Source organism: Aethalodelphis obliquidens, unplaced genomic scaffold, assembly GCF_003676395.1.
Source record: "Aethalodelphis obliquidens isolate GAN/ISIS:26980383/991018 unplaced genomic scaffold, ASM367639v1 scaffold25, whole genome shotgun sequence".
Lineage (NCBI taxonomy): Eukaryota > Metazoa > Chordata > Mammalia > Artiodactyla > Delphinidae > Aethalodelphis > Aethalodelphis obliquidens.
The window spans coordinates 10,663,019-10,675,828 of NW_020837969.1; the positions used below are offsets into that span (position 1 = coordinate 10,663,019).

General features: G+C 52.5%; 1 protein-coding gene across 1 annotated transcript in view; it reads right to left on the minus strand.

Annotated features, from left to right (window-relative positions):
• Positions 1 to 12,810, minus strand: part of DLGAP2 (DLG associated protein 2) — a 96,162-nt gene that overhangs the window by 16,627 nt on the left and 66,725 nt on the right. The window contains exons 5-8 of the mRNA XM_027122562.1: positions 10,750 to 11,099; positions 9,805 to 9,846; positions 3,795 to 3,880; positions 1,731 to 2,146 (exon numbers count right to left, since the gene is read on the minus strand). Coding sequence (XP_026978363.1) covers positions 1,731 to 2,146; positions 3,795 to 3,880; positions 9,805 to 9,846; positions 10,750 to 11,099 — 894 coding nt within the window. The remainder of the gene's footprint in view (positions 1 to 1,730; positions 2,147 to 3,794; positions 3,881 to 9,804; positions 9,847 to 10,749; positions 11,100 to 12,810) is intronic.

Here is a 12,810-nt window from a genome sequence, read left to right on the forward strand (position 1 = left end):
TCTCTTCCAGGCACAGAGGGAGACCAGAATCTTGTGGATGTGTCCTAACTGGTGTAAATCCACATGGTTCTAGAATAAAATGCTACCGACATACTGTGGGGTAAGCCCTGACAAGGGTTGCCTCTTGCTGAACTGTCCCCCCATCTCCTCCCCTTCAAAGGCATTTCATGGAGGGACCACAGGGTGTAGGAAACACATCCCGACTCATCAACCTCAGGCTCACGTCTCACAAGCCCCGAGGACCGCTCACCAAGCCCAGGCTGAACGCGGGGGTGTGTACAGAGCGGGAGCTGACAGTCTCCTTCAAATCCCGGGTCAGCTCTGGGTAAAGAGGATAAATCCCTGATACAATACAAACGGTGTCGCCCCGTTGAAGCACATACTGACAAGTGAAGAAAGGCTGCGGGAAACGAGGGATTTTTAAACATCGGATTGAGCGTGGTCACCGTCGGCTGCGCCCTCGACAGGTGACACGTGTGGACAAACGCATGGGGGCGGGGTGACTTCGGCAGCTACGTGCAGCGATGCCGCATGGCCGGGGCACAGGCTATGCTTCCTCCAAACCCCTCAGCGTCTAGTACCCACTCCGGCGAAGGAGGTGTGGGGTGTGATGACTGACAGAGGGATGTGGGAGAAGAGAACTGGGGACCTGAAGGCACGGCGCTCTTCCCCTTTCTTCCTAAGTTAACAATGTACATTTTAACAACTCAGGATCAAAACACCAACCATTTTCTTGGACTCCTCAGCGGCCAGGGCCACTGTGTCTATAAGTTACCATCCTGATACTTTCATCCTTATGCCTCCACTGTCAGGATTACTGACATATTCTCCTACAGCAGATTTCTGGACATGCAACGTCAGGGCGACATTTCCAAGGACGTCAGGTGTCCTTTTGAACTTCAGGATTTATAGTGATCTAGCAATTGTACAAAGGACTTCATGGAAAAAGAAAAAATTAAAAAGAGCACGCTTTGTCGAGGTAAGACATTCAGAAACGCCTCTGTGAAACTGTATTTGGTAAAGACAAAATTTGTTAGTTGTATGTACGTTGCAATCGTTCTTGTGGTATTCTTGGTCTATAAACAAAAGTCAGGAGGTATCTGTTTCGAAATCAACCCAGCAATTCATAAAGGATGCTGCTTCCGGACAGCCCTGACAATAAGTTTCTTCAGGGAAAGGGGAGGCTGGTGCCTTTCTGCGCAAGAGCCGGAGACCCACCTGGCGTAAAGGGTTGGGAGCGGATCTGCGCTGCCCACACGAGGTCGGGGAACTTAGATCCCCACCCGCCCGGGGATGGGGAACCGGGAGCCGCCACCACCAGCTGGCTGGTTAGTCGTCTACCGTAGCCAACGTTTCTTTGGCATAAAGCCAGTGCAATTTCTTATAAACACGGGACAGTCATGATTCTAGAAAACAGCTGAACTGCTCCATATCAAGTCATTGCCAGAATTCAAGAGAACCGGCACGTGGAACATGAGATAAACTACCTCCCTGTGAGCACAAGCCATCCTGTTATCCAACAAACAAAACAAAACAAAAGGATGCCCTTGAATACTTCAGCGATTGCTTTTCTGCTCGGTTACTGTGTCTGAGAATCGGTGGGAGGCAGCAGGAAGCCCACTCACTTAAATGTACTCAGGGACTCAGGGACTCTGCCTGGGAATTCTACCGTTTGTGTTACGGCAACATCACGAGCGTCTACAAGCCTCAGAGGAGACCTGGGCCCTTACTTTCCTCCGCGAGGTCGTTCTCCTCCGCTTCCCTCTCCATCTCTTTGCACCAGCCTTCCATCCTCTTCGTCTCGCTGTGCAGCAGCTTCAGAAACCAAGCGCCGTCCCTGTGGCACGGAGACACGCGGCCGCCATCCACCGCGTCCATGGACGGCTCCAGCCAGGGGTCGGGAGGGGGCAGGTCGGCAGTGTCCACGGGGGTCCGATAGTCCTCTCGGTAGCTGAAGAGCCCCTGGGTCCGGACGGTCCGCACTGCCCCGTACTGGGTCGGGGTGCTGGGCTCCGAGTGCCTCTGGAAGGAGGACCCGAACTGTAGGCCCTTGTCCTCCGTGGCGACATGTCCTGGGAAGCCCTCCAGCTCCAGGTCCGCCTGCACCGCGGCCGTCACGCTGTTGGAACGCTTAAAGCGTCCGCACCTGCAAGGGAGGCAAGGGGGACAAGTGGGGCCTTTGCGAGGTGGGCTCGTGTAGCAAAACCTAGATGCACTCATCAGGAGTGCGCCTGGGCCACAAGCCGGCACCTCGCGGGGAAGACGAGTGTTTTCAACTCTATTACAAGCACTCTGGTGCTTCACCTATGGCAGAACACCATTTGGCTTTGCAAAGAATGAACCTCTACCTTCCACCTAAGTTCCAATGTCTAAATAATGCCCGCTTAAGACTTAAGTTTATTGCACGACACAAGGAGGCTTGATGTATCCCGTGAAACCACTATCGTGGAGTGGTCACTTGCCTTTCAGAAAGACGCTACAAGTTTACCCTCTTCTGTTTGTGGCATACACGTGAAACGAAGCCCTGCTGCTTCTTTTATGTCTACAATTCTCTTAAGTAATAACATCTGTGTCCTACTGAGTTTTGGTGGCTATTCCTATCACAGCTTAGGACATGAGTTTCTTCTCCTATCTGAATAATGTAATATCATCCCGATGTTGTCTTTTATGCAAAACAATGAATCCAAATTCTGACCTCAGCAGGTGTTTAAAAAACATTTTCATCGTGTGTATTTAAACGTCAGTCATTCCGCACAGCCAGTTCCTGAAATGACTGGCAGAAGTGAGCTTATAACAGGAGTGCAGATTTTGCTGGTGAGAACTGTGTGTGTGTGTGTGTGTGTGTGTGTACGTGTGTGCGCGCGTGCGCACGCGTGTATGTGTGTCTGCACATCCAAACTTTGCCCATGCTACATGTTTTGGCTCCGCAGCAACTGGCCCCCCAGATGGCACACAGCTGTGAGTACAGCTGGTTAATGGACCTGCCACCATCTCCTGCCCTGGAGGCAAAGGAGCTGAGAACAAGCCACCGCGGGGGATGGAGACAGCCAGCCCCGGTCCCCAGGTACAGACGACTGACGACGTGCGGGTTCTGAGAGCTTGGTGTCCTGGGGAAGCCATCAGTTTGTGTTCTGAATTCCTCGGCAATCAAAACCTTTGCAGGTTGGTCCTAAAGCCCTCCACCGTGAGCAAATCACCGGGGCTTCACGATGTAATGCGCTCATCAGAATTTGTGCTTATGAAATTTACAAGATATGCTATTTTAAATATAAAATAAAATAGTCATCCTGTTTTTGTTACGAAAACAACACTCCTGTAATGGACTTCTCTGTGTTTGACAGTTTGAGGGGTTCCTTTGAAGTGTCACAATTCCAGCACAGCTAAGGTCTTAAACGTCTTTCAATCTCCCTCCCTCTCTCTCTGTCTTTCTTTTTACTTTTAACATGATAAGGTGAGAAAACCTGTGTTTGTTTCACCCTCAGCCTGTTTTTTCCCTTTGGATAAAGGACTGTAACATTCAGAGCTGCCAGCCCCCCTGCTTTCGTAGGTGGTAAATTACTTTAGAAGAAGCGGGTCCCCTGCCGCTTGCAGAAACAAGGCATAGGAGGATGTTAATTCACACTTAGAATGATATACGTTGAAAAGTATAAAGATATGACCCTGTTTCCTGGCCTGAATTATTGATGGTCAAATGGCCTGCATTATTGATGGTCAGTGTGGTCTAGACACTTGCAGTCAGGTTACAAACCAAGAGCCCCGCTTGGGAGATGGCGGGTATCTGGGGGGCTGGTTACCGTTTCTCGTTCTCCACCTGCACGCCAACAGACTGGTACTCCCGCAGGCCACGGCTCTCCGTGTCAGAGTCGGTAGCTGTTTCCACCTAATTCAACACAGAACACCTTATTTTAGAACCAAGACAAGGGACCTGGGTCAGGGACTATTTGTGTGTGTGTATTCATTTGTGGTAATTAATTATGTATCTGTTTAATTAATGCAGAGATGCACTTGACCCAGGAAAATGACAGAGAGAGGGAAATGCACTCGTAGTGGTGTAAGTCGCTACTGTGTTCCGCCAAATTCTGTGTCACCACTTGAACTCAACAGGGCATCTCAGTCTTTTAAATGTATGCAAATGAAATGGCTTTGTTTCGCTCCCGGCAAAAAATAGGCTTTGTTAGATCGCGTTATGAGGACTTAAAAGCTCTTGTCACACCCTACAGGTACAGCATGAACCAGAGAGAGCTAACAAAACACACACGCGATTTAATAGGACTGTGCTGACGGCTGCATCCACATACAAGAACACACGGAAGGAGTTTAAGCATTTACCAGGAGCACCGGGGCAACCTCTCCATCTGCGCCTACACAGAGCTGTCTCTCTTTTTGCTAATGATGTGCCCAGAGCAGGGCGATGTCAGAACAGAACAGAAATCGTACATTCTACACACAATCCTTACGGTGGTTGCGCTTGCCAAAAAGTCTCCCCAAACCCAAAGAAGCATTTATGATCGTCACTGGTGTAAAGTTAACTCGTGAGAGAATTCTAGTAGCGCAGGTTTTCTAAACAAACAAACAAGTAAACAAACAACCCCCCACCTGCCCCGCAAACTCTCAGTATGAAAAGTCTGCAAAACCAAAGGTTAGTTTAGTCAAATACTACCCCAGCTACTACACTGTCCCTTTTCCTTTTCACAAAGAATATTGCCTATTGTCTCAAAAGGACTTTTGACCCCAATCCACAAATGTCATAACTCAACTGTCAAACACATCTTTTCTTAAAAATATTAATGATCGCTGCAAAGGTAAGATACAAACCATTAAACGAATAATCAGGACGCTCTCCTGTGAGTTATGAGAAAAAAGATGTACTTAACAATCGTGCCTGTAACTTGGGATGCCCCTCGGCTAAGCCTTTGTCACTGGGGGCTGACTCATTTTGTGGTGAGTAGAAGTCGCGGTACTAAGAGCGAGCTGGCATTTGTTTTCCGCTGACACCGCACCGGGTACCATGCTGAGAGCAGACAAGTGTTACTACACCTGGTGCACATGATACCCTGTGTCGTTTCCAGCCACATCGAACACTGAGGAATCAGAGAAGGTGAGTAACTTGCCCAGGGGTGCACAGCTTGTCGGGGGCAGAGCCATGCTCTGCACGGATCCGCTGTGGCCAGAATCAACATGGCCACATGGAGACCCTGCAGCTCCCGGTGGGCTGCGGAGCTGGGGACAGCAGCCGGGGGCTGCCCACTGTTTATTGGTGTAATTCTGAAACCATGCACAGAAGTCATCTCTCATTTGTGTTGCATATTTTGGCGGCTGGAACAGGAAATAGGTTGACTGCAGAGGGAAACGTACTTGCATAAAATTCCTAACCTTGCTATTAATCACCACATCTTTTGAGTTTCAAGTGGGTCATGGCTCACATAAATGTTACCTTGCTGGGTGGGGAGACTGTTATTGTTTTACACAAAAAGATTGCAATAAAAGTTGATATATTAAAAATGTTACCCCATGTCAGTGCAAAAGGAGCTGCCTTGTGCTTTAAGTGCTATTCCACTCTATGGCTATAACCTGATTTATTTAATCAGTCTTCACTGGAGCGATAATTTGGTTATTACTAGTTTTCTGACATTGTCAAGGACGCCGCTATAAATACATGTCTGCACGTGCATGTACTTTGGTGACTATACTCCCAGCCCACGTGGTGGCTGAGGCAAAGGTATCCCATTTTACAATTTGGGTAGGTATTGTCGAATTGGACAGATACATAATATGGGTGAAATTGCTTCATTCGTACAGTTTTAGAGAGGTATTTGTAATGGAAAGAGCATTAGCTTTTCATCATAAAAATGTTCCAAGTATTTGCCTTACTTTTTCCAGTCTTGGGATTCTGGTCTAAAGAAGTTACCTCGAATTCTAACAAATTATAAGGTGACACGTGGGAAAAATAGGAGGCTAGGAAAGTAGGATAATAGTAACATATGGTAAGTTTTCATTTCTCATGACACAGAATAGCTGTGCAGCTCTGAAAATGATGGTTTAAGGATGACACCACAAAAGATGCTTACGGTACAATGTCCACTAAGGAATGTAGACTAGCAGGTGGCGTGAGCGGTCAGATCACAAGACGTGTGTGCACACGTACAACATACACATCTTCACAGATACATAAACATGCCATAAAGTGACGAAAAAATACCAACAAGGTATCACAAAGTGCTTTTTTCTTCCTTTCTCTAGTGTGTACGTTTTCTCTTATAATTCTCTTATTTTTACAGTGAATGAGGAAAAGCAGCTTTGGAGGCAGTCAAATCCTGCCACTTGCCGGCTGTGTGGTACTTGGGTAAATCTCTTAAATTCAGTGGAGTCTTTTCTTCCTACTCTCAAAAGCGAGGGAAGCGCTGGGCACCGGGTCTGATCGACGCAAGACTCTTTGGGTGGAGCCAGATTCAGCTCAGTTTCTCCACAGCACATCTAACGCTCTGCCCTCTCACGCCCGCTTTTAGGATCATCAGCTATATTAACAATAAGGTACTAAATTCAAGGAGTTTATATTGAATGACTTTTAGATTTTACAGTGTTTGTCATATGAAGCCTTTGTAAGAAAAACATGAAGACATAGCTCTACTTTTCAGAAGGTAAAGGTGAAGGGGGGTATGATTCAGTGGTACAAGGTCAGGATGAGCTAAATATCTATCATTTCAGAAATCCTGGGACAGCTTTATGTAGACGGGGAAAAAAAGTAAATTTGGGACAAAGAAAAGGAATTACTGTTTTGCATGGTGGAAAGGAAATCAAAGGGATCTTTTCCCGAGAGAAAATTCTGCCTAGGAGGGTAAAAGGATTGTAAAGGTTTGGAGAAATATATGTGTACGTTCATTATTTTTTACAAGATCCACGGTGTTCCAGGCATTGAGAAGAAAGATGAAATCAGCAAAATCCCTGTATTTTAAGCGAACTCTCTGTGAAGCAAACGCTGTACTGGAGGTGCTCACTGATGCAAGGGGAAAGGACCACCCCATCGCTGCAGTGAGTGGTGGGCGCCGGGATCCGGAAGCCCCCGCCTCACTCTCCCCGGGCCTCAGTGGAGGGACGCATGCTGAGCCTCGGGCCAGGAGGAGCAGTGGGAAGGGCGGTCCCGCACAGACCAGTTAGGGAACAAGGAGTTTGGTGTGGCCGGTGTGTGTGTGAGTGCACACGTGTGTGCGTGTATATGCCTGTACGCACGTGTGCACGTGCATGTGTGCAGCACACGTGCGTACACGTGAGCGCACATGTGGGACTGTGCATGTGTGTGCGTGGCCCGCGTTTTCGGGAGGTGAAGGCTGGTCGCCCGTGGTTGGAAGCACCAGAGAGGAGCAAGCCGTTACCAGGATATTTGCTGGAGCTCCAATCTCAAGTTTTTGCTCTAAACTGAGCTCATTTTAGGCTCTGCCTTCAAAACTTCACACATAGCAAAGCGGGTACATTGCTTCCCATACAAAGTCCCCGCAGCTCCCTCAGGGACTTATTACAAGTCCAACGGTTAAATATGATTTGCCAGCCCTGCTCTGTGAGATGCTTGCAGCCCCAGCAGAAGCAGTTAGGAAGGTGGGGTGGGGAAGGAAGGCTTGCTGGAAACATGAAACGGCTGGGACTCCGAGGGCGTCCTGGGTCAGGGTAAATCAGCATCACCACAGAGAGGACGTTTAAACCCAGTAACCAGCTGGTGACACCGCAGAGTGGGAATCGCTCCCATTTTAGAGATGGGGTGACTGAGGCAGACGGGATTGAATGATCTCTGACATTAAACCACATCACAGGGTATGGGAACAGTAAACGTGTTCTACAGAGTTTCACACGCGCGCGCACACACACACACACACACACAAGTAGAAACTGCAATAACAGACAAACCACAGGTAAAAACAAAAGTGAGCACAAAGAAAATAGCTAAATGTCACCACCATCGTGAAGAAAAGTGAGGTAGGGCCAGGTGTGGGCTCCAGGTGAGAAGACAGGTGTGCTGGCCGGGATATGTCACCAGGAGGGACCCAGGTGTAGCGCACACCTGCAGGGCCTGGGGCAGGATGTCACGGGAGGAGCCCTGAGCTGAGCCCCTGAGGACCCTACACATCAGTGCTCATCCTGGGCCCGGGCTCCAGGGAAGGTGCAGGCAGGAGGGCACACTCTGCTCGGTGGGAAGGACAGTGTCTGTACAATGAAAAGACTCTGCACTGTCTAAGTTTCCCCAACAGCTGTGGTTCTGGGAACCCGTCAGGTCCTGGTTCCGGCAGGCCAGGCGGGAACCCGTCCCCCCAGCGCTGGACGGGCTCGCAGAACACCAGCCACCCTGCCCTGCAAGCTGAGGACAGCGTGATGGGGCCGGGGGCGTTGCCGCCCTCCACGAGGGGTCATGGGGTGAGAACCACAGCAGGCTCCCGGGGGGGTGTCACCGCAGGACCCTCATTTCTTCCCCTTCCGTGTGCGGCAGGAGACTGCAGGCTGGGGTCCCATCCTCCCCCTGTGGCTGTCAACCTGTAGGCAAGTCACTCACCCCCAGCCTCGGGCTCCCCGTCCCTGACGGGGATGTGGCTCCAGCTGGCCCGTGGGGCTTCCGTGAGGATGAGGGCAGCTCGGGGCGGGGCTGGGACGCAGACTCAGCAGATCCACACGTGGCCCCAAGCCAGCCCCCTTCTTCGCCCTCAGCGTCACCTCTACTTTGTGCCCTGCCCACCCTGACGCCCTCGAGCATTCTTCTAGAGCTTTCTAGGCATCTAGGGGTGGTCCTTCCATCGGCTCGGTCTTCACTTCATCCCTCTTCCCCCCTGTGCCCTGGGAGCTGGCGCCCCACACCCATCTGTCTCCCAATTATCCTGACACTCGAGTTTCTTGGACGACATCTTCTTTGGTTTCCAGCTCACTTCCCTTGGCCACCGCGAGGTGACAAGCTCGCATCGTGCTGTGACATGCCACCAGGAGGAAAGCAGAACCCCTGCATTCGCACGCTCGCCCACACTCGCCCACCGACACTGACCGAGAGCTCGCTATGTGCCAGGCGCTGTGCTAGGCGCTGGGTACCAAGAGGCGGCAGGTGCGCCTGGCCGGCACGCGATGCGCAGCTGGGGGCGGGTCCGGCGAGGCTGGTAGGGAGGGTGGCCTGGGCAGAGCGGGGGACCTTCTGGGGAGAGGCACTGCGGCCGGAAGCAGAATGGGGCGTGGGGGGGTGGCTCCTGGGGTGACTTGCAGGCAGGAAGTGGTGGCCGGATAAACTCGCTTTATGGGCGTCTGGAATTACCTGAAATTATCTGAATTACCTGGAAATTCCCGCTATTTTCGGGTAAGTCAGCAACTCCTCGTGTTTGGAAGTCGACCCTCCAGCCTTGTTTGTGGCTGGGTGGGCCGTGCCCCTGTGGGAGGGGGCGGGTGGGCAGACCGGGGGGCACACGCGCCCAGGAAGGTGACCTCGGCCTCCTGAGCTTGGGGGCCTCACAAGTCTCGTCTGGAGACGTGAGTCTAATGGCAGAGCGACCCCCGAGTGAACGCCAGCTGCCCCCGTACCAGTACCCCCCGCCTGGCCAGGCCTCGTCTGCAGCGAGTCGCCTGCCCGTTTGAGCCCCAGTTTCGTCCTCATCAGAGTGGGGCTGATTCTGTGTCATCAGGGGATGCAAGGGTTCCCTGCAGTAATCTGGGAGCACCTAGCATAGAGCCTGGCATATAGAATCAGGACAGAGAGAGGTGACATGAGCAGTTGTATGGATAATCCAAAAAGGGAGAAAAAGAAAATTCATGCGTACTTGGCTTTGGAGTTATTTCGGTACTTACATCTGACCTTGGGTATGGCTGGTGCTCTGGGAATTCAGAGTCCTAAACAAAACAACGAAGCCACAGTGTGGAGACCGGGTTCAGAGGACCCAGACCAGCGGGCAGTCTCCCCAGCCTGCGGCCCCCGGCCCCCGACGCCCAGGACACGGCTCCCCTCTCACACCTGCTGAGCTCGCAGGCCCTCCTCCCTGGCGCCAGGGAAGCCCTCGGCTGGACTCGGGCTGGTGGAGGCGCCCGTGCTCGCCGAGGACGCCACGGGGAACCTGCCTGGCTGGCCGACACCACCTCTTGCAGGGAGTCATGGCAGAAATCCTGGGAAACGTGGTCCGCGCGAGGCCTGTCCTGGGCCGTCCCCGGGTTGGGGCGGGAGCCGGGTGGTGCTCTTCCTAGCCAGGCGCCTTCCCCGCCCCTGCGCCCGAGTGGACGCGGTGGTGGGAGCTGGCGTAGGGGCGGCCTCTGCGGCCTGAGCGGAGGTGGCTCGGCCCTCAGTGCTCAGAACACAGTGAACCAGAGCTAACCCACCAGCGTCCTGGGGTCGGCGCGGGGACTTTCGGGCTCACCTCGAGTAGCTGTGAGCCCCTTTTTCGTACAAGCAGCCCTTCCCTGTCATTCACCTTTGGTCCCAATGCCCTTCCTCCCCTCTCTACTGTTCGGCCACAAGACTAAAAATCAGGTTTCAACCACAAAACCTCCTTCTTAAGTGTCCGCATAACCTATTTCCATACTCTCCAAGCAGCTGGCAGCCCCTGGATATGCCTGGGGGGGGCCCTCCGGGTGGCGGGTGGGCCTGGCCGGGGCATCCCGCCCGCTGCACCCACAGGCCGGCCTCCCCTGAAGGCCGGGCCCAGGCTCTGAATCCTCTGGCCCCGCGGGGTCCCTGCGAGAGCCCGGGCCAAGGCCAGCAGTGCTTGGTCTGTGTCACCGTGGGGGGCACGCGGGAGGTACCTGGACCCCGATGGAGGAGCGCCGGCTCTGGAGGAAGCTCTCGGCCTTGGACACGAGGGTGGCCTTGTCACCGGTCCGCACCGAGCCGCCCTGGCCCTCGGCGGCATGGCGCTGGGCCGCGGCCGTCTCCAGGGCCAGGCTCATGGCCTTGTTGCTGTCCAGACTGTCCGTGGAGTTGTAGAGGCCGCGGCCGTCCTGGGGCCACGGGGCCATCCTCTGGGCGCGGCTGTCCTGGTAGGCGTCCTGCGTGGACTCGGTGCTGCTCTGCGCCGTCACCGAGATCAGAGGCTTGGAGGTGGCGCGGGGGGGTACGGGCGGTGGTGTCTTTTTGTAGTTGGTGTAGGACACGGCTGGAAGAGAGACAGAGGTCCATCAGCGGGGCCGGGTCCCCGCCGCCCGCAGGGAATCTGGTCCACGACCGAGCCCTCCCTTGGCCACTGGGCAGGTTTCTCCCCGACGTCTAGCCTAGCAAAATGAGGCAGAGTGTGGGGAAAACCCTTTATGCTCAGAGAGAGTTGACAGGGATGTGTGTATAACAGCGAAAAACTATAAAAACACCCCCAAATCCAGCAGAATAAGTAACGTCTGACTCAGCAGGGCAGAAGGAAGCCACACCATCGTCTACACGCCGGTCATGGTAGCAGGCGAGATGCTTATAACTCCAAGTTAAAAAAGCAGGGCCTACTCGACTCTATCCAGCCTAAGATGGAATCTATTGTAAAGAAAATCTGTGAATGAAGAAAGATGAGAAGTACATTTTAACCACGGGCATCATTCAGTGACGGTGTGGCTGACAGTTCTCTGTATATCCTACCAACACTTCTGATGAATAGGTATTCTTTTAATCATGGAGAAAAACACACAGTATCAGAAAGCTCTTTGCTCCCCATAAGTACACGCTCCCTGGGTACAAGCCGTAGGAGGCGACTGAGAAGGGACCCGGGTCTCCACGTCTACCCGGTTCATAACCACCACTTCGCCTCCTCTGAGCCCCGCACACACTGGAGTTCTACACATGACGCTGACAGTAAACCCCCCAAAGAAAATAAGTGCAATTCGACATGAAATGATATTAACTGCCTCTTAGAAGGCACCCCAAATTCATCAGGTATATTTGCTGGGCTCTGGGTGTTACCAATTTTCACAGCAGGAATATATCACATCTGCTCTGAAGGAATGGGTTTTCCATAGGTGCTGGTCGTGTTTCTTTACCTGGAAGGAAGGATTGGCAGAAGTGTTTCCGAGAGGGACCCGGGCACCCTCATCACCACGCAAAGCACGTGCACCCAGGCAGGGTGCAGGCGTCGGGGGCTGTTGGCCTGGGGACCAGACATGCCCAGGAGGACGGCCTGGGAGGGCCGAGCCTCGTCCGTGAGGACAGACGGAGCAGCTGTTTCCTTTCAGGGCCTCCAGACACCGTGCCTGGGGATCACCATCCTGCTGCTGTGTGGAAATGCACCATTTCCTCTCCTGTGTATGGGGACTTCAACCAACATTCCTAACCTTTACCCTCTGCGCCAGTGATTTTTAAATCTGCGTGAATGGATTTTCCCAAGAAATAAAGCCTCAAATGTCATCCCAGATGAACACAGGCAAATAAAACAAAATGAGTTTGTCATGTCAGGATGATCTTAAGACATAACAACTTCCCATGAAAATTTATGAAATGCACACATTTTCGAAAGGATGAATGGGAAAGAGGGGCTGAAGGGTAGGAAACACAGGGGGGCACAGGATTATTAGAAGAATGGGCTTTGAATATGGTTTACACCCGAGAAACCTCTAAAAGCATTCTCTTTAAAGACACTCACCAAGCTCTAGAGGAAAACTGTGGAAAGCTGACTTTATTCAGGGCTTTACTGTGGGAGATTCCGGTGTTTAAGGAAAGGCTCCCAACCTCCAGCACTTACCACTAGCTGCTGTTCTAAATAAGCCCGAGTCCGGAGGCTGTGTCGCCAGCCGAAGGAAGTGGCCCTCCCGGACGTGGGGCTGCGAGTGGCTCTTCCTGTTTCCCCTGGAACGTCATCCACACCCCAGGGTCCTTGTGCCTCAAGTCCGCTT